The sequence below is a fragment of the Mauremys reevesii genome, linkage group 11 (genome assembly GCF_016161935.1).
Source record: "Mauremys reevesii isolate NIE-2019 linkage group 11, ASM1616193v1, whole genome shotgun sequence".
NCBI classification, from domain to species: domain Eukaryota; kingdom Metazoa; phylum Chordata; order Testudines; family Geoemydidae; genus Mauremys; species Mauremys reevesii.
The window spans coordinates 36,906,271-36,928,095 of NC_052633.1; the positions used below are offsets into that span (position 1 = coordinate 36,906,271).

General features: G+C 41.1%; 1 protein-coding gene across 3 annotated transcripts in view; it reads left to right on the plus strand.

Moving 5' to 3' along the window:
• CHN1 (chimerin 1) overlaps positions 1-21,825 on the plus strand; it is a 145,020-nt gene that overhangs the window by 14,930 nt on the left and 108,265 nt on the right. For all 3 annotated transcript variants that reach the window (XM_039495872.1, XM_039495871.1, XM_039495874.1), the window contains exons 3-4: positions 11,454-11,492; positions 16,743-16,798. In XM_039495872.1, coding sequence (XP_039351806.1) covers positions 11,454-11,492; positions 16,743-16,798 — 95 coding nt within the window. The remainder of the gene's footprint in view (positions 1-11,453; positions 11,493-16,742; positions 16,799-21,825) is intronic.

Consider the following 21,825-nt stretch of genomic DNA (forward strand, 5'->3'; position numbering starts at 1 on the left):
GACAGTGCACCTGAGCGATGATGGATTTGAATGAGATGGTGTTTGTGACCAATTGCCTGCTTCCTCCACCCCAAGCCCAGGAGGAGAGGAACAAAAGAAATAAGTGAGGTCTCTGAACAGGGATGATTTCAGATCAATTTTTTCAGAATTTTTTTCATAGTGGAAATTGGGAAATTTTGGCTTTCTGTTCCAATTCAAAACTTTTTTTTTTAATTCAGAATTTCCCTCAGACAGAAATTCTGGTTTCTGACCTGCTGTGATTGTTACTTTGTGCTCCTCCTCCCTGCATCCATCTGTTGTCTCTTATATTTTACTTAGATTGTAAACTCTTTGAAGCGGGGACCATCCTTTTGCTAGTTGTAGTTGTACAGACCCTATCACAGTGGAGCCCTAGCTCTGATCAGAGGCTCCGGGAGTACTGTAATACAAATAATATATAATACAATCTGCTTTTGGTTGAGGGTAGCAAGCCTGAATTTTATTTGTATTTGAGGTAACATTCAGAGGCCTCAGGTATGGGTTTGGGACCCCTTTGTGCTGAACATTGTAGTAAAGACTCCCTGCCCCAAAGAGCTTACAGTCTAAGCATATGAAAACATGTGGGGGAAGAAGGCAGGGCACTGTAACAGGCACAGCTGTGTTTGATATATTAGGTATGCTGAGACTGCTGCTTATGACCTAGCCATTGCTGAATGCTCTGTAGATGCATTAGCAGTAAAGCACAAATTGGATAAATTTTTAAATTGCTCTTCTGCTGTACAACCATTGCAAATCCTGCTGTGCTGTAAACTGAGCAAGATTAAATTCTATGTACATCAAATGCCCACAAGATGGCACTTGTCATCTTTTTACCTTTGTGTTTCAAATGTACTTTTACACTTGCAGCAGCCATTTTTAAAAATGATTTTTAGAGATTTAGAAAACATGATATTTAAAAATAGTTGGACAGCTGTGTTTTTATGTGCAGTGTTTTCATTGCAGCTGCATAGCAGGGGGGAGAGAGGACCCTAATCTCAATAAAATCCAGTTCTTACTAGACTGGAAATAAAATTAATTCTAATTTTTGTGATACTGAGACTGTCAATATAATAAATATTTCAACCGTTTTTTCCACATATCAAATACTCCTGTAATCAGCTGTCATATTATATATCTACTGTTGGGAAGGGAAAGCATCAACATCTACAAAATAGTTGGTCATAGCTTGATTCTCTGTTCCCTTTGTCTTGCTGAAATCAAGAAATGAAAATTTGGAAATAAACTGCTGCAATCTGATCTGTTAATGTACAAGGTGAATTCATTTGCTGCAATGCCGATTGTGGTAAGTCAGAAAGTATTAGAGATTTCCTCTCTCCGTTATTCACTGGACAAATAGTAATCGTAGCCTGACCCTAGGAGGAGCTGTGCCGCCTCTCCAGTTTTCTTTGGTGGGAGTTGAGCTCATTCAACAGCCCACAGGATCAGGATACACCTTAAACCCAGTGGAAGGCTTTCCATTGCAATCACTGGTCTTGGATCAGGCCTATATAGAAGCTGAGATTGGAATAACGTTTTGTTTTTGTTTTTTCCCCTAAAGCTTGATTCAATTACGTAATGCATGGCCTTCCTTAAGCCACCTCATTTCTGTCCTGTGTATGTAAAAGCTGATTCTTTTCTCTTTCAAGCAGTGCAACCGCTTGTGCAGATTAGTGGGGAAATGGAACTAGCCCTTTTAGCCTTCATGCATTTAGCTCACCTTTGCTTTCTGTTACTCATTTTTACTGCAGCATTCCATCGTAGAAAGCTAACAACATTTGTTCAGAAAAGTAATAACTAGGGTACACTTGTGAAGATGTAAACTATGCCACTGAAGAAAAATAACTGAGGTTTGATCCCTCTAAAAACATATTAATGTGCAGTATATATGATTTAGTGCCATGTTACAGCTGGAAGGCCACTTTTAATCTAAGATCCTGTTTTTACTGGCTCATAACTTTCCCCAAAATTGCATTATATCCTTATGCTCATCGCACATGTGAATTTCTCTGAGACATTTGACAAGAATCCATTCAGCTGGTTTTAGTTTATTGCTCAGATAACTGCAACATGGTTTAATTGTAAAAGTCCAAGTCTGGCATAGATGTACAGGTACAGTATTTATAAAAGATGCTGTACAAGTGCAAAGTGTTGCTAACTAGGGCCAAGACTGGAGGCAAAAGCGTTTGAATGTGGAGAGAGTTATAGGTGACCATATCCTCTCCCTGCAGCTATGAGCAGGCAGCCAAATGTATAAGGGATGCAAAACTACAGAATTGGAGATGAGGGCACGAATCTTTCCTTCCTCTTCTTCCTCTCCCTCCTTCTCCTTCTCCTCCTCCTCCTCCTCCCATCACTGCTGAGATGTAGCGCCTGCTATTGGACTTTCTGGAAAGACTTGAGCTCAGTAGATGGACATGCTTCAGCCAAGGCTTTAGGGAAACGAACCATGCAGACTGCTAGTGACTAACGAGAGCTTGACCTCTCCCCTACAACATGCATGTGTATGTAGCAGTATGGTTGGTCGATCAGCACAGTCATATACTTACTGGCTATACCGTATCATTTCCCAGCTTATACCAGAAATGTCCTCCCCACCTCCACGGTCTGCTGTAGTGGTGTGTTTTGCAGGCACAGGAGTGAGATGCCTCGGTTGTAGCCTCTCTGCATCCTGCCTCTCTCGGCTCTTTTACTGGAGCAGAACAATTTAGCCTTCCATGCACGTCTAAGATGTGTATTCACATACTTACTCTTGCTCTTCAATATTTAGACATTAAAATGAATGCATGACTGGTTTCATACGTATGTGGGATGTTCAAACAAATATTTGCTTCTGTTTGGAGATGCACTGAGAAGCATGTTGCTTTGAGGCTCTTCTTGGTTTATCTAGGGGACCTGGACACTTGATGAGTTGTGTTGATGCTTCAGCAAGCTTTTTAAATGTGTGATCCCCCTGCCTTTGTGCCTATTTTTTTTTAACACAAGGAAATTATGTTCAAAGAACTATGTTAAAGCAATGTTAAGAGTTAGCTACTAATTGAAGGAAATCCAGAAAAATTAGCTATGACTCCTGAGCAACTACAACACTGTGACATTATACATACTGGTTATACTCGTGGACACCATTATAAACTCAACATTCACTGCCCTACATATCTGCAGAACCCAAAATACCTTCCTATAGAAAAGGAGATACCATGGTACCGCAGTCACTGTAGTGATAACAATTACTGCATGTGCCAACAGGGACCACAATGCTTAATATCCTTGCTTTCATGAATTAAAATACCAGTGCTAATTTTGTATTAAGAATGTGTTTAATGTATTTCAGATTCTAAATAAAATGGAAATGCCATAATTAACAAAGCCATATAGTAATTTCTGAGATAAATGGGAATATACAAAAGAATAATCTTAAGGTTCTTACCCTGTGTTTCTCACAGAATTAATTTGCCATTTCTGTGCTATTGGAAGGCAAAGATCTGGTATTACTGAGTCAAAGGACCATTTCCCTCTTCATTTCATGTGCCCCTATGAAGAGCGATGAAGGTAGAGAGACCTAATGCCAGAGAGATCCTTGCTCCTTGGAAAAAAAGTTGATGTCAGGAAAATTGAAAAAGATTTTCAGTTTTGTTAGCCAAGCATAAGCTAGGCTGAAATGAACTTCTTAAACCTCTTGGTTCCAGAATTGGCTAGAGTATGATCAACAGACTCCCTGCTGGAGAGCTGATGATCTTTCTTGGTTTAGGTGGGTCTTCATGCTAGGCTTATTACCCTTTGTGCCAAGACCCTGTCTCCATCTATCACCTCATACAAACAGGATACCTTATTTTAACTTATCAGTCCTCTCAGAATTGCTAAGAGGTCACATACTATTCACAAGCCAGAGATAAACTTTTTCATGTCTATCTTCAAAGTAGAGGTCATAGACCTCTTTGCTTTATTAATGTTTCCTGTGTACAATCTTTAATTAATTTACTTTTTTTTGTCTGGGAATTTAGAGGCCCTGGCTGCTTATCCCTGCCTGGCTGCAATTGAAAACATTTTCTGGTGGGTTGAGTTTCATCTTTGAGATGCTGTTGGCACTCTTACTCTAAAAACAGAGAAGAAATGAAATATCCTGTCTGACTTGGCTGTCTCCTTGGTTTGAGAATGTCATCATTAAATAAATGCTTGCTGTTTTACAATAGGTCAGGTAATTTCTTGAGAATATCCCATGAACATCTTGGAGATGCTAACCAACAGACCCTCAGGGCTGAAGAGGAGTGTTCTAGAGATTGTTTCTGAAAAAATGGCATACACCTAAACTGGCCATGGTGATTTGTCATAATCCTTCTAGCCACTACTCTCCAATGAAGATCTGTTCTTCTCTACTTTTCAAAAGAGACTAGAGACTGTGTACTTCAATTTTGGGGGTGCTCACCCTCTGAAAAATCATGCCCCTTTAAGGTATGTCTAGCTGATCAACCAAAAATTGAGGCACCCAAACTTACTAGTCAGTTTTGAAAATTTAGGTCTAAATACCCAATCATTGATGTGCTAATAGGAATGTTGCCAGACTAAAGCCAATCTATAACCTGAAATGTTAATGCTGTTGTATTTGTGAAGCCCACCTTGAAACAAGTGTGCTCTTCTAGTTCATGTGCCTTCTTCCATATGCCTTCTGAAATAATAGTTAGTGATGCCTCAAATGCAAGGTCTTTCTCTTCTCAAGGGGGAGAACCTCTGCATGAACAAGTAATCAGCATTAACGTAGAAGTGCCCCATTAGCCTGTTGCGTGGTTGTCCCTGGCTCTAGACAATAGTGTGCATACACATAATAGGCAAGGAAAATCCTTTGCCCTTTTCTGCTTGTAAACCTAATATTTTTCTGAAGGCACATCGAGTTCCATGGTAACCATTAAATGGGTGAATAAATTAGACCAGCTTTATCTAAAGAGATAAAAAGAACGTGCAACTAAAGGAAGAAAGAAGGAAAAGAACAAAAGAAATTCTGCGCTTAAATGTCAGAATTGTGCCCAAGAACCTGAAATGTTCTTGTACCGTTTTGTGATCTATATATGAATTTCTCATAAATAGCTGCCTCTAACTGGAGTCCATTCTCTCAGTACTAGCATGTTTTTCAGATTTCACTGTCAGCCTGTCATTTCTTGGCTACTATTTGACTTCTAATGACCTGTGGTATTTTTGTTTGATGCCTTCCTCAGCTCTATCACATTATGAAATGAATTCTTCCTTATTAAGGAGGGCAAAATTGTCCTCTGGCCCTGGAGAGAACGCATTGAGTTTTCTTCACATACTCCTTTCCCAGTGTGGATATTCTGCCCTTGCCAATTACGTGGGCAGAGCCCATCAGCCTACCATAGATTGGCAAATCTTCCACCCATATCTCCAAGTCAAGGAGTAAAAAAGGACAGCTGGACCTCTGAGAGACTTGAGAATGAGTTCAGCTAGTTAATGAGGGATGGTTGAGGAGAGATGAGAAAGTGGGATTTACATGCTGAACATGTTGGGTATGGGGGTAGGCAGATTGCAGTGGAGCTGGGATAGGCTAAAATGGGGAGCAGAACCAGCAGTTAGCATGGGATGATGGTGGGCCTCTGCTGTGAGAGTGGAAACTGTTGAGCTCAGAAGAAAGCCAGAAGCTGGAGAAGAAGAGAACAGAGTGGTGTTTGTGAGGAAACAGGTGAGAGCTAAGGAAGGATTGGGAATTGTCTGGAGGACCCAAAGTTTCCTTGCCCAGCAAAGGGAGATGAGTAGGCAAATGCTGGTGGCTTTGCCTCTGCCATTGAGAAGGCTAAGGTATTGTCAGTCACACTGTTGTGACTTCCAGCAGCTTCATGATGTGTGGGGTGGAGCCTCTGCTGCTGCTGTTCAGGGCCCTATGTTCCTCCAGTTCTGACTAGAGTTGTGGGTAGAAATTGCACTCACTTTTGAACTAGTGTGTGGAGCCAGGACCACTCCTCTCTCTCATGGCACATACACTTCTGCTGATCTGCACCAAAACACTCCTCTCAGGGACAGATCTGATTCTGCTCTTGGTCCAACATAGCAGGAATCCGCTGCAGGATACAAGAACTGTGGACAGTGGCCTTCTCATGCTGTCCATGCTTTTAATACGTGGAAATATCCTGCACTGTTTTCCCCTTACTTTATAAATGTCTTTGGGTCTCAGTGGGATGAAAAGTGCTATATCAATGTAAAATGATGTTCTCTTCATTTTACCTTATTAATGTGTGTGACAGGGATCTTTAGGAGCTAAGAAGTTAGTGCAGCTTTTGAAAAAACAGCTGTTTCTTACTGAATTGTCCTAAATTATTTGTATTACTTAGTTTGAAAAAAATCCTACCCAAATAAATTACAATGATTTGGATACGTGTATATGCGTATCTATTTTGTTTTTCTTAAAGTTAATTAAGTACTTTAGGAAAAAGTGTCAGCGTGGCCACCAGCAAGAGTTAGTGGCCGCACTCTGAGGCCACCAAAAAATGTGTTGTGTGAACCCCTGCTTTAGGCTAGGATGCTTTCAGAAATCCCAGTATTGTATTTCAATAGCCTTTCCTCCACACATCCCCTTTTATTTTTCTTCCTTCCCTATCAGAGCAAGATTTTTGTAGACTTCAAAAATTGCCTGGGGGAGGGAAATTTATCAGTTTTTTTCTGTTGCATTGCTATTTTAAAAACAAGCCTTCTTGCTCCTTATGTTACAGTAACTGTGCCTGTAAAGTTATCCTAGCTCTGGTTGAAGTGGCAAATATACTAAAATGGGCTAAGAGCATGATCCTAAAAACTCCTTACTAATGAGTGTAGCACTTTGAGTACTCAAATTGTCATCTGTAGGACTACACTCAATAGTAAGGGTTTGCAGCACCAGGTTCAATATTCAGATTAATTAAATATAAATTAAATAAAAAAATACTGTAGTGGAAAAACATGATGCACAACTTGCAGAAAATGGTTTGGTCTTATTATGAGACCTTTAGAGCAGAGCTCAGGCATTGCACTGATAGGTGCTATAGAAAAACCTGAGAGAGATTGACAGAGTAGAGTTTATATCATTAATTAAACACTGTTGTGTTGGTGGGAACTTCATATTTTGGTTCAGTTTTGCAGCACATAGAGAGATACAATCTCTGAATTGTGACTTAAAGAAACAGACCAGTGATCTGGGTATCTTAATTTTTGTATGCCCAACTAGACACCTTAAATAAAAAGCACCTACCCTCTGGAAATCAGGCCTCTTCACAAAATGTGCACCCAAAAATACTGTTCATTTTTGAAAATTTGGTCCATGTTGATAATTTTTTTAAAACATATTTTAATAGTTCCATGTAGTGTTTAGACTTTTTTTTTTATCAGTGAGTAGCAGAGTAATGTTTATCAATTGCTAACAGCAACAGCACTGTGTTAAAGACACAAGTGGACACTATAAAACCTCTCCTTCATTATTGTCATTGTGCTGTGCTTCCCGCTACATATTTTATATCGGAGAACATTTTTTAAAATTACAATAGAAATGACCTTTTGTTTTCATTCCCGAATGTGGAATGTTCTCCGGGAACTCTTAACAGTGTTAAGGTAGTAAAGTATGCTGACAGATTTCTAAACAAAATACTTGTGCACAGCTGCAGAACATAAATCATTCCTTCGAGTTCTGAATTTTATAAATTGTTATGTGAAAGTTACCTCTGTTCTTGTTTGACTTTAACGAGATTTTTTTGTTTAGGCAGAAATATTGTTGCTTCTCAGTTTTGCAAATATAATGCCTTTAGATGTAATGATGACATAGCTGTAGTTCCTTCAAAAATGGTTTAAACTGCCAAGATATTTGTATTTTCATAATAGTCAGCTCACATTGTACAAAGTTTGAGGATGATGTCCTTTACCTGTCATTTATTTGTAAATCAAATGGATGCAAATGTTGTTTATAAAGTAGCAACAGTAGACCAAAAGCCAACTAATAGTGTAGTCATATTCTTCTGGGAATAAGGGCCCATTATTTTTAGACACAGTGTGGCGGGGTGAGCACCCGCTCCAGCCCTGAAGGGGCTGGGGAAGGGAGCAAAACCCCAGCTGATTGGGGGAAGTAGCTGCAGCTGGGGCCACTCCCCAAACAGACCAACCGGGCCTTATAAGAAGGCCAGGGCAGCCAGAAGCTCAACAGTCTCTCTCTGCTTGTAGAGAGAGAAGGGTCTGGCTGCTAGGGAGCTGAGCAGGGTACTGGGAGTGGAGCAGGGCTGGGGGAAGGCTACAGGAGCTGGAAAACCCTCAGGCTGCGGGCCTAAGACCAGTACCGGGGCTGCAGAGGGGCAGCCCAGCTATAGAGAGAGGCAGCAGATTCAACCCAACCTTGCCTGTGATGAGTGGCGTATACTGCAGTCTGCCCCAGGGAGTGGGGCTAGATGATGACTGGCAGTAGCCTAACACCGAGTTGAGGTGGGGTTAGTGGGTGGGGGTTCCCCTGGGTGGGGAGACACAGAGTGTTGGGGTACTGCCAGGGGGCAGCAACCCAGAGAAAGGGGCACCGGGGTCCAGGGAGGGACACGGGGACCAGCGGTAAGGTGGATCACCAGCCTGCAGGGGATGCTCCCAGATGCTGGAAGCGCTAATTCCCATGGACGACCAGCAGGAGGCGCCGCAAGAGTGAGTCCACCACACCCTTACACACAGATTTTGCCATTTTCCACATGACATACAGTACAGTGCTGAGGAATCATGTTTCAGTGCTCCTACCATGCACTTCCTAGCACTACTTTAACTTGAAATAAAATAAAAATTAGGAATGGATAGTCCTTAATGTGTCTACTGATGATGATCTTTCAATGACACAGCATAGGGTGGAAAGCTGAAAACCTCCATGCTGTTGTGAGACACTTGGCAGGCAACCATGAGATGGTAGCATGTCTGCATGATCTCTTGGGGATTTAGATAATGGGATTTTGGGAATCCATTTATCTGACCCAGATGCTCACTTATTAACAACAATATAATATTTATAAAAGGTCCTAATACCAAAGCACTTGAGGCACTCTATAAGCAATTAATATATGATAATCATATACAGTAGCTAAAATGTCACACAAGATACGTAATAAATAGCTAGACAAAATGACAGCTATAAAAATATGGTGGAAAGTGCAAGGTGGAGGAGTTACCATCCATAGCTGATAGCAATTAAAATAGAAAACATTCCTGAATTAGAAGTGTTTACAAATGTTTCTGAATGGGGAGGTGGTGGGTTAAGGTAAATATCCACAGGAAGTAAGTTCCTTACCCTAAGGCAGGGGTGGGCAAACTTTTTGGCCCGAGGGCCACATTGGGTAATAGAAATTGTATGGCGGGCTATGAATGCTCACAAAATTGGGGTGGGAGGGGGTGGGGCTGGGATCGAGGGGCTTGGAGAGCAGGAGGGGGATCAGGGTTGGGGCATGGGGAGAGGCTCAGGGGTTCAGGCTCTGAGCGGCGCTTACCTCAAGTGGCTCCCAGAAGCAGTAGCGTGTTCCTTCTCTGGCTCCTACGCGGAGACACGGCCAGGCGGCTCTGCACGCTGCCCCGTCCACAGGCACCGCCCCTGCAGCTCCCCTTGGAGTGCGTAGGAGCTGGAGCAGGGCCATGCCATGGCTTCCGGGAGCTGAGTGGTGCGGCCCCTGATCCAGCACCCCGGCCGGAGCAGGGTTAAGTTGCGTGGTGCGGCCCCCGACCTTGCACCCCGGCTGGAGCGGGGCTGAGTCTCATGGTATGGCTTGCGGGCCAGATCTGGCCCGTGGGCCGGAGTTTGCCCACTCCTGCCCTAAGGGATGCAAGCCAAAGTCTTTCTCAACCTCAAGTTCAATGATAGAATCCCTGAAAGGTGATGCTTGAGTAAAGATGTCTGTCGCTACAAGACTCAAAGAAGAGGTCTCAAACATAGTCGGATAAATAGATTATAAGGCCAGAATGGACCATCGCGGTGGTTTTGTCTGACCTGAATAACACAGGCCATAGGACCTCCCTGAATTAACTTCTGTTTGAGCTAGCGCATATATTTTAGACAAACATCTTCTGTTAGTGTCTTCAAGATGATATACGTCAAGGGGATATATGTGATGCATCAGACAGCATCAGTGCCAACAGATATTTGCCTACCAAAAGCTGTGGTGTAGCAGAAGACACTGTCATCTACTCTCAAATGTGGTTGTGTTTCATAGATCCTGCAACATGCAGAGTGCCACTGACTCCCATCAACTGCAATGGGAGGTGAGGTAGCTCATCATCTTGTAGGATCAGTAGCTCCTGGGATCAAAACCAAAGTTAGGGGGGTACCTGATAGGAGTAGCGGAACCAGTGAACTGACACAAAGCAGCTGCAATGAGGGCCAGAATCTAGCCCTATTTTTGTCACAGAACATTGTAACTTAAAACATCTGGTAAATTGTCTGCAAGTCACAAGACAGACAGAACCTAGAAAACCAATTTATTTTTATGACAAACTCCAAAGTACATGACAAGAATTAAAGTTTGAGGTTTGCAAGATTTCCATTTGGAGAGACGCTCATGGTATTCTTACGGCATCTGATAACTTTTACTATGTGGAGCTTGTACTCAGTATAAAAGGAATGCAAGTTTTTTTAAAACTTCTTCAGTATTTGTATGCTGTGAAGCGTATCAGATTGCAAATCAAGGATTAGCTGGGATCAGTGTAATTAGAAGAGTTGAAAAAGAAGAGAGATCTCAGTGGAATAAAGTTACAACGTTGCTTCTTATACAGATTGATCCCTTCCAGTTCTCTTGCTTTCACAAATTTAGGGCCTGATCCTGCAAGCATTGGAGTCTATAGGAGTTTGGCCTCTGATTTCAGTGGAAGAATGTAGTATCCCTTTACATAGTTTGTGAGTTCTCTTGTGACACTGTCTTCTAAAACAAACCCAGAATACAGTGAACTCCACTAGAGAGCTCACAAACTATGTAAAGGGATACACCCAATTCCAAAACACTTTAGAGAAGGACTGGGTCGTTAATAGGTGGAATGAAAGTTGATTGATCTGACCTTAAGTTAAATATCTTTAAGGAAACATTATTTTCTAATATAAACTTTTTTCAAAAAGGCATATTTAAAGAAAGCAATATTCTTTTTCTTCCCAATTTTGCACGTCTATTTATAGTAGCATTAGGGTTCTGTGTAAATTGGCCATCTTGCCAATCTTGGTATTCTATTGCTCTTCTTCCACCTTGTTTTGAAAAATAACTTTACAAACTTCCCGGTAAAGAAGAGAAAACTCTTAGCCCTTGTGTTCATTTTTTACACCTCCCTTTTTATAGCTTTTAAAATGCCAATAATATTAGCATATACTGCAGCTAGATTTTTGTACAGTTATCTTGTTGAATTTAACAGTGCTTCTGCTGGAATGTGTTTACCTTGTTTTTAATAGTGTATTTAGATAAGTGTAATTATTCTTTCAGATACTGATGAATACCAACCACCTGTTTGGAAATCTTACTGTAAGTATTCAAACAGATTTTTAAGAAATATTGTAACAAAAAACTTTCATTTCTAGTGCTTTTAAAACAATTGAAATACCATTTTTATCAAGATATGAGTTCAAGAAACATTGTGCATTAATATGAAGAATAGCAGGAAATGTTGTCATTTGGAGACACTTGCCCTCCTTGATGCCAAAGGCCAAGTGCATCTGTACAGTCCCTGGGGTTGGATTCTGTAAACCTTGTTCACATGAGTGTTCCCATTAATGTCAATGAGACTACTTGCACAGGTATGGCCTGCTGGCGTAGTGCCTAAGGGCATTAGTGACCCGGATTCTTTCATGGGAGAAAGAATCAGCCTTTATTTAACAGCAGATTTTCAGTGTGTGTGTATTTGGCCACACAACTACTTTAAAATGCCTCTAACTCTACATGTTCTGACATATTTTGGAGGCTAGATGTCCTTTTGAGACAGGGGCGGGCAGACTTTTTGGTCTGAGGGCTGCATCGGGTTTCTGAAGTTGTATGGAGGGCCTCCCCAAACAGCCAGGCAGGGCCCGGCCCCCGCCCCCATCCGATCTGTCCTGCTTCTCTCCCCCTGACAGCCCCCTGGGACTCCTGCACCATCCAACCCCTCCTGTTCCTTGACAGCCCCTGGAACTCCCCCCACGACTACTTCCCGCCACCCCTATCCAACCCTTCTTCTCATTCCGGTCTGCCCCCACCCCCCCATGTGACCACCCCCGGAACCCCTGCCCCTGACTGCCCCCTGCCGCCCCATCCAACCCCCACCCCATTCCTGACTGTCTGTCCCCACCCCGTGACCTCTGCCCCATCCAAACACCCTTTCTCCCTGTCCCCTGCCCACCCCCGGAACCCATGCCCTTGACTGCCCCCCACTGTACCATCTAACTTCCCCTCTCCTTCCTGACTGCTCCCTGGGGAGCCCTGCCCCAATTCAACCCCCCTGTTCCCCACCCTCTGACCACCCAGACCCCTGTCCACACCCCCGCCCCCTGCCCTCTATCCAACCCCTCCCCTGCTCCCTGCCCCCTTACCACGCTGCCTGGGGCACCAGTGGCTGGCGGCGCTACAGCTGCGCCGCCCAGATCACCAAGAAAGGCAGTCGTGCCACCTGGCTGGAGCCAGTCATGCCACTGCACAGCACAGAGCACCGGGTCAGGCCCCAGCTCTGCAGCTGCACTGCCCCAGGAGCTCGCAGCCCCACTGCCCAGAGCATTGCACCGGCAGTGGGGCGAGCTGAGGCTGCGGGATGGGGGGAACAGCAAGGAAGGGGCCAGGGGTGAGCCTCCAGGGGCAGGAGCTCAGGGGCCAGGCAGGAGGGTCCCGCAGGCTGTAGTTTGCTCACCTCTGTTTTTAGACCATGTCCAAAGACTAGAGCAGGGGTAGGCAACCTATGGCACACGTGCTGAAGGCGGCACGCGAACTGATTTTCAGTGGCACTCACACTGCCTGAGTCCTGGCCACCGCTCCGGGGGGCTCTGCATTTTAATTTAATTTTAAATGAAGCTTCTTAAACATTTTAGAAACCTTATTTACTTTACATACAGCAATAGTTTAGTTATATATTATAGACTTCTAGAAAGAGACCTTCTAAAAATGTTAAACTGTATTTACTGGCATGCGAAACCTTAAATTAGAGGGAATAAATGAAGACTCGGCACACCACTTCTGAAAGGTTGCCAACCCCTGGACTAGAGCCAGCGCTAGGCATAAGCAGACTAAGCAATTGCTTAGGGCCCCAAGCAGCTCAAGGAGCCCCCTATTAATTATTGTATTTGTAGACTCCCCCTGCCCCCGAAAATATTCCTGCTTCGGTCCCCAAATGGGCTAGCAACAGCACTGCCAAAGACACATGAAAGTAGCACTTACACAGGTGAATTCTTTCATTATGTTAAGTTGGGACTTATGAGCTAGCGTCCAAAAAAATGGATTTATTTCCAAATGACAGCACATCATGGAATCTGTTCTACTGAGTTCAAGGTTTTAAAGTTGTTAAATCTTTGACAAAAAAATGTATAAGCGTATTTTTGAAGTGTAAGATTTTACTAAAGTTTATAGAGAATGGATTAAAATAATTTTTATCAATTGAAAATATATAATAGAAATGAGAGGGGAAAAAAGACCTTTTAAATCATTTAGTTCATGATTTTGCTAATGCAGGATTATTTTCTACAGCAGGGGTTCTCAAACTGGGGGTCGGGACCTCTCAGGCAGTTATTACATGGGGGGGCATGAGCTGTCAGCCTCCACCCCAAACCCTGCTTTGCCTCCAACATTTTATAAAGGTGTTAAATTAAAAACACTTGTTTATATATTTATAAGGGGGGGGGGTGTCGCACTCAGAGGCTTGCTATGTGAAAGGAGTCACCAGTACAATAGTTTGAGAACCGCTGCTCTACAGTATACATTCTAGGTCTAAATGCACAGAACTTCCATCTCTTCTGAAACATTCACTTTCAGTTTCCATGAGTCCTGCAGAGATTGGATGTTTCTGTTCCAACAGGCACTTTGTAGACAGCATTGCCAACCCCAAACATTCAAAAATCATGAGTCATGCCTCAAAAAACCCAAAACATTAGTGTTGGGGCTTTTTTTATTTGCCATCTGGTTTCTGAGCATTTAAGATGAACTCAAGTAATAGTTTCAAGCTTTTCTCTGCCGCCAGGAAGACTAGAAACAATCCTCAAAGCTGAGATTCTTATATAATCTCTAGTTTCCAGGCACTGGGCTTTTAACTAAAACACCTAATACTGTGAGACTCATGATAAATTCTAGAGAGTTGGCAACACTGTATAGGCCTTAAAATTTTAGCAACTCCAGAACCTTTTAAAACTTATTTTAAATTAATTGAAATGAATGAAAAATAAGCAGCAAGGATGAGGGAAAATGTTAAAGATTTTCCCCCAGCTGTCTTTGGTCTTCTCTTTAGATGGCTGAATGTGAAGGAACTGAATGCGAGTAACAATCTCCAACCCATTCAACTGCTGTCGCGTAATTGCGGTGGTTGGAACCTCAGTCTGCATGTGAACGTAGAAGCAATCTCTGTGTGGCTTTGAATCATAACTTATTACATCAGTGGCTTGCCATATGTCAAGCCAGTCACTTAAAATAAAGGCACTTACACATGAAGTGACTTGAAGCAGGCTTTTGCCTTGTAGATGATGGTTAAATAATAAAATTGGAGCACATTGTAGCTTTAATATTAAACATCATTAATCATAACAGCCGTTCATCTAGTGTTTGTCACCAAGTTCTGTATGTTTTGCTTTCAGTTGCAAATAATAATAAATCACAATACTGTACCTTCTGTGAACTCAATGAACTCTGCCTTTTCGTTCATTTTATTTTACACCATGATCTATAATGAGGTGTCCAACCCTTACCTCCCTGGCAGCTAGCCCAGTAGCTAAAGCAACACACATCATTTGTAGATGTAACTTATGTTTTTCATAATTTTCCATAATTAGAAGTAAGTGCACACAGTCATATTATTTGCTTGTGTTGCTGTCTCTCTTGATGAATGAATAGGAATGTCTTATTCAAGTTCACTAGCACTAGTAGCAGCAAGGAAACAGCAGCTGATAGCTTGGTTCTCATGCAGCAGTTATAGGGAAAGGATAGAGAGCACATTTTATAACTTGACAGACCACACAGTATATTCCTGACCTGCAAAGAATAAAAGGCACAGTCTTTGAGGAGAAGGTCATCTTCAGAAAAGCTTTCTAATGTTGATGTGAGGCAAGAAATGATTAGCTTGAATTTTTTTAGTGCTCTACAAAGCGTGTCACTTGTGACTATCCATCATCACATTTTCAGATCTAAAATTATCCATTTTCTCTCTCTGAATTTTTTCTTATAAAACCTGAGCTAGTTCTCCACAAGTATCAGATTTGGATCAGGGAATAATTTCTTCATTTGTGGCATAAAATATTTTTATAGTGGAAACTGGGGAAAATAAATGTTCATGCTGTACTTCCAATGAAAAGTTGCAAATTTTACATTATTTTGCTATTTTTCATCACTTTCAAAATCACCCTTTTCATATCTGTGCAAAACAATTTTTAAAAGTGATGAAATAGGTTTTAAATAAAATGAAGATAAAGATAAAAATGTTGCTTTCCCCACCCCCTTTGGAACAAGGATCTCTAGTGTGAATATTTACTTGTCATCTAACACTCTGCCATTTTCTCCATTGTGATTCTTATATTCTTAGCATCTTAATGCAGTATGAGTGTCAAAAAATAGTTATGATCAAATGCCAAACATAATGAAATAAAATCTCATTGGATAAACTAATTCATGTTCTTGTTACATGAAAGACGTGACAGCACGTTATCAGAGTTGTTTGCTAGTAATATTGTTTGAAAGATAATTTAATTTTAAGGGATTACATCTCTCGGTGTCTATTTCAGAAAGAAATCTAATCAGATCCAAATTTTTGTAAAGATAAAATAAGTATCGACAGCCTCATTTTTAAGGTGATTTGCCAAATCAAACTACTTTAGGAGGAGCTGAATGTCCCTCCTTTATAGCAAAGTAGCATGTTACTATCATAAATTTACAACTTACTTTTAAAAATGCCTTGATCTCAGTCAGGCTCAATTTTTAAAAGATAACAAAAATAGATATTTTGGTATTTGTACCCCTTTTACATTTTAGGCCTTAACTATGGGAAACTGCCCACTGAATGACCATAGGTTCACAGCCATAAATGACATTTTGTTTGCCCAGAAAGGTTAGTGAACAATCATAAAGACAGAGGGTCTGATTTTACAATGCTCTGAGTTTCTTCTGCAAAGTCTTGAATAGCTTCAGTCCCAAGTGAAATCAATGGGAGTTGAAGGTGAGCAGTGCCTTGCAGGGCATGGTCAGTGCCTTACAGCACTGACTGTGAATCCTCTTGCTGAAGAACAGAGTTGTAGAACCAACATGTTTTTGATGTATTGTAAAGTGAAGTTTGCACTGATCATAACGTCTGTTCTTTTCTTCCTGAGTCTAACTTTTTTTCCCACTTTGCCCAGTTATCACACAGTAATTAATTAGATAAATGAATTCTAATAGCGAGTAGTTTCTGGTTAGTTGTGAATCAGTTATAATATCTTGGCCTATGTATCCCTCTGCACAAAATCGTGCAGCAAGTATTTTTTTAAATCAAAATGTAATGTTTGCAAATGCCTAATTTAACAAAAACAATTCTGTGTTAAGCAGAAAACTGAAATATATTTAATTTCTGCCTTCTCTCAGTATATCAGTTGCAACAGGAAGCTCCCCATCCTAGAAGGATTACCTGCACTTTTGAGGTGGGTATCATGATGATGCAAAGCTTTACATTGTCCACAGACTCCAGATCCATCCACATACTGTACATTCAACAACTGCTACATGGGAGACATGGAAGTATTATGGAGAGGGCAACTTGAATACATTTCTTTTTCTGATGCTAAAGGGGCACCATCAACTGGAACTCTGGTTAATTTAAAATAAGAGTTAAAAAGACTTTCAGGTACTACATCTGTCCCCTGCAATCACCTGGTAACTTTAGCAAATTTTTTTTACTTTACAGTTACACTTTTTTTTTATTTTTAGAAAACATTTCTCTATCCTCTCTTTTGTGTGAAAGACCCACACAAACAGGGGAAACTGACTGTACAGGGCAAATACCAAGACTGTCCCTACGTTATTAAATGCACACGATAAATACAATGAAAGAACAGTGAATTCTTCCGCCCATCCCAATCTTTCAGTTATAGTCACCTGAAGCATTACAGACAGAAAGTGTGGGCCCTGATGCTTCAGTTGTGGAATCCTATTGAAGCATAGGGAATACCCATGTGTGCAGAGGGTCAGCTCATATGGCTTGGATTGTAGGATCGGGACCTAAAGTGATACTGTCCCTTTAATGCTATTTGACAGGACTAGCACTCTTTCATAACTGTTTTGAAATTGTAGATTAAAATATTGTGTTTTAATTGATATTGAACATACATGTCAGTAAGTTTTTATGCATAACTCTATCCCATCACTACCTCTAGGAACCTGGGAAACAGTGTCAATGTTAAGAATGCTGAAATGTTGGGTTTGACTCATTAAATGATATTACAAAACACTGCTCATACTAACCCATTGCGAGTTATTGAAGTGTTCAAATTTTATTGCAACATTTTTATCATGTAACAAGAGAGAGGAAATTAATCTCTGGAATCTGTTTGTCATGTTGACATAGCATTAAATATAGTGGAGGATAGTAGTGTCAGGGGCATTAATAGCTTATAGCTTAGATCACAAAGAAGATTACTTTACTGACTTAAACAGAGATTTCTCTGTCCTCTCTTTCAAATACCCAATTGCAGTTCTTCCAAATAGTCTGTCAACTTCTCGAATAAAAAAATAGAGATTTAATGGGAGTCAAATGCTTCATTTTAATGGGAACGCCCTGATCTTCCATGATTAACTTGGCAGGTTTGCATTTTTGCAATAGGTGGTTAGCTATAGTTGATTGGTCTTTCATGTAGCTATATCTTGATCAAGCGTGACAGACTAATTTTTTATGGAACATGTCTCAGCAAGAAAAAATAGTTTTTAAATGTTTTGTGCTGTTAATGAGTTTGCTAATAAGGAAACAACATCTAAGCTGTTATTGTTTCTGTGCAAAAACCTTACACATTAATATTGAAGTTGAGATTTTAATCACATGTAATTATTTCTATTGACAGTTTTTGTTTCCACTTCAACCTTTCTATTTTTCCTTTCCATGTATTCAGCACAATAGGATTTTTTGTGATATCACTCAAAATGACACACATTCATTTGGGTATAGTGCTTTTTTATTCCCTGCCTGTGGGGGGCGGCTGCCCCACACAGGCAGGAGAAGGGTTAAGGCAGCCTTGGAGAGGCTTTGCAGAACTCAGCCAGTCAGGAAAAGGCTCATGGGGAGAGCCAATCAAGAAAAGGCTTGCTGGAGCAGCCCATATATAAAAGGCTGCTCAACAGAGCAAAGACTCTTCCTGGAAGACAAAGGGGAAGAACTGTCTGCTGAGGCGCACCGGAGATATTGCAGTGCTGGGCAGGGTAGCGGAGCAATAGAGGAGCTCTTGGCTGACCACGGGCAGACTGAGGCCCTGAAGAAAGGGAAGGGAAGGTGCTAGGGCTACGGGGGAAGAGGCCCAAGGAATGTAGTCAGCAGGAATAGGAGGAGGGGCAGTAAGTGGCTGCCAGCTATAGGGTCCCTAAGCCGGGACCCAGAGTAGTGGGTGGGCCTGGGTCTCTCCCGCTCTTTACCCCTACTTGCCAATGAGGAGAGTGGCCTAAATCCAGACTGCAGTTTGCCCCTGAAGCCAGGGACTAGACTAGAAACTGCAGTTGGCCGTTGAGGCTAGTGGAAGGACTGAGGACTGCCTGTCCTCCGAAAGGGGGGAGACAACGGGCTGGGGCACAGCTGGAGGGCCATGTCCCAAAGAGGACAATGAGGTCCAGGAGCGACACGGGTCCAGATGGTGGAGACGGAGGAGGAAGTGGAAGGGATTGCGCGTGAGGCACTGCTAGTAAAAGGTGCCCTGGTGGTCCGAGAGAGCAAATTCCCAGCACGACCAGCAGGAGGCACCGCGGTGGTGGGTCTTCACTGCTACATTGCCCTAAACTGTTGTGTACTGTTGCTAGGTGTCAAGAAATAACTGCTGCTTTCCTCCCCAAAGGTTCCTGTGTTTCAGTGGTGGGTGAAATGCATCCAGTGTATATACATTTTAAGACTATAAAGCACTCTTGGCAGGCTAATAGCGTAGACTGTTAACATTTATTTATTTTGATGAGCTGTATCTTACCTTTCCTGGCATTGTCTGTTGATGTAACAAAAGACCATATCGTAATGCATATGGATACTGTGATAATGGGTGCCACTCAGGTAACTTGACAGTATGGGAACCTGATCGACACATGTCCTAATTTTTGTGAATTCAGAGTCTCAACTTTACTATTGATATGTATAGCTTTCAGGATAAGCTTTCTCTCTTAAATAAATAGAAATACAAAGTATGCAGGAATAGGGCAACCAGAACTGCATGGAGAGGCCTTATAGTAAATAAAATAATGGCTGCAGTTTGGTGCACAACATATATGCTTCATGGACTTTTTTCCCCCACAGTGGAGAGTTACCTATAGAGGAGTTCTACCTTGTTTAGCTTAATAGATCTGTCAGGAGCACAGCCCATGCCAATTTGGCTGCAGGCTGGTGTTTGTGTTAATCATTAATGTCCTGGGAAATGAGAGATCACGAACAGGAGTCATGCGAAGATCTCATTTATAATATTAGCAATACCACTAGACTGCCAAGACAAGACATAAAAGATATAAAGTCATATACTATAGATAAACATTTTGAGCATCTGTTTCAATTGCAGTAATGGAACAAGCCTAGAACACCAGCTGGTCATTCATTCAAATTCTAATCAGATCCACACTTGCATTATTTTTAAAATTAGACAAGATCAGGCCAATTCATACTGGGGAGATCTTCAGGCATCCAGATGCTGCCACTTCAATTACAATTTACCTTTACTTAATTTTCTCATCCCAAGATGTATGTGTATTGCCGCAGTATCATTGAGTTTACAAATTAGTTTTAAAATTGTATAAGCTTTTGTACAGGTGGCAAATTGCAAGTTGTGGTTATTTTAGGAAGAAATAGTCTGGAACTGAGCAGTGCTTACCCTGAATTAGTGATCCAAGCTCTAGAGGGTATGTAGGTTTACTATATAGTACCTAGAAAGGTCTCCAGGTTTAATCCTGTCAGGCTCAACAGAGACGAGTGTTTGTACGATCACTTGTGAACATTCATAAGACCAAACTTGACTAAGTACTTCACACAGGAGGGACAAAGAAGCTAGTGTAACTCTAGAATGGTTTTGTCCCAAAACGTAAACTGTAGAGTAGAACATGGTCTTGATTTTAATATGGGATAAGAAATGCATAGCTGCAATTTTTAGGAATCATGTGGGAATTGAGAGTTGAACAAAACAGATTTGTGCAGGATACAATTTGTTGCACATAGATAGCTGCTAAGTTTAAGGTATTTTTAGGGCCCTTCATTTTCAGTTTTTATTTTATTTAATTTTTCCTGGGAATTTATCAGTATTTATTACCACAACAAAAACAGGTGAAAATCAGTGCAAAAAACTATTTAATAATTTTTCTGGATGAATATCGGGGTTTATTTTGGTGGCTGGAAAGATGGGGAGGGGGGGAGTATTCAGTAGATTAATGCTCTGAATTCCGTTAATCAATGTGGTTTGCTGTAGAACTAAAGCAGAACTCAAATCACAGTGCCAGCTCTGAGTTTAAAAAAACAATACATCTCTGATCCCCAAATAAAACTTTTCATTTGAAAAAACAGTTTACTGTTGTACGCTTAGAACTATTAGCCCATAAGCATTTATGTTTAATAATTGGGCCACACCATTTGCAGCACATACACTCAATTCTATCCTTTTCTCCTGTTCTTTTTTTAAACTTTCAAATACTTCCTTATGTTCTGAAACGTATTCTGATACAGAGTTTCATTTTCTTCCAATTTTAGTGTGTCAAATCTTTAATCCATCATCTGCTAACAGTTTGAAATGCATACATGGTGGGCGTGAGATTCATCAGTATGTTCAGAGGTGCAACGCACTTCAGAGCTTGCCTGCGTGCCTTTTGTTTATTGTGTGTATCTTCTAGACTAACACAGCCTTATTTCAACAGGCAGCTTTGCATATACACACAGACTGTAATGTATTGTTGTAATACATATATCTCATGCAGTGATTGTATTTTCCTAATAAAACAAGTTATTTTTATATATTTGAGTGATACAAAAGTAGGGGGAGAATTGGGGAGAAAAAAGGAATAATACTCTTTGTAAAACCTGGGAATTTTCCAGTAAAAATTGGTTTAAACTGAAAATGAAGGGGCTTAGGTATTTTTTAAAAACAGAAATGTTCCATTTTAAAAATCCTATTTCTTAAATAAGGTCAAAACTATGACCATTTTGAAGGATATTTTTACATCATAAAAGTAAAATTGAAATAATTATAATGTAGCATCAATGTGTATTATTTGCCTTTTTTGGAGGCGGGGGAGTTGAGTTCAGTGTCTTGCCCATAACAATGTTTTTCATTACAAGTACTGAACATACTGTGCAGCTGAACCAAAGTTGAAGTGAAAATATATTCATTGAGTAGAAACGTGTTTAACCTTTCTCTGTGTTCTAAGCTCTTCCTGCTAGTGCTGAGCTTTGATCTGCTCTTTCTCAGCTGGGTTTCTATTAGCAGCCATGAGTGAGGCGGGGGGGGGAGCA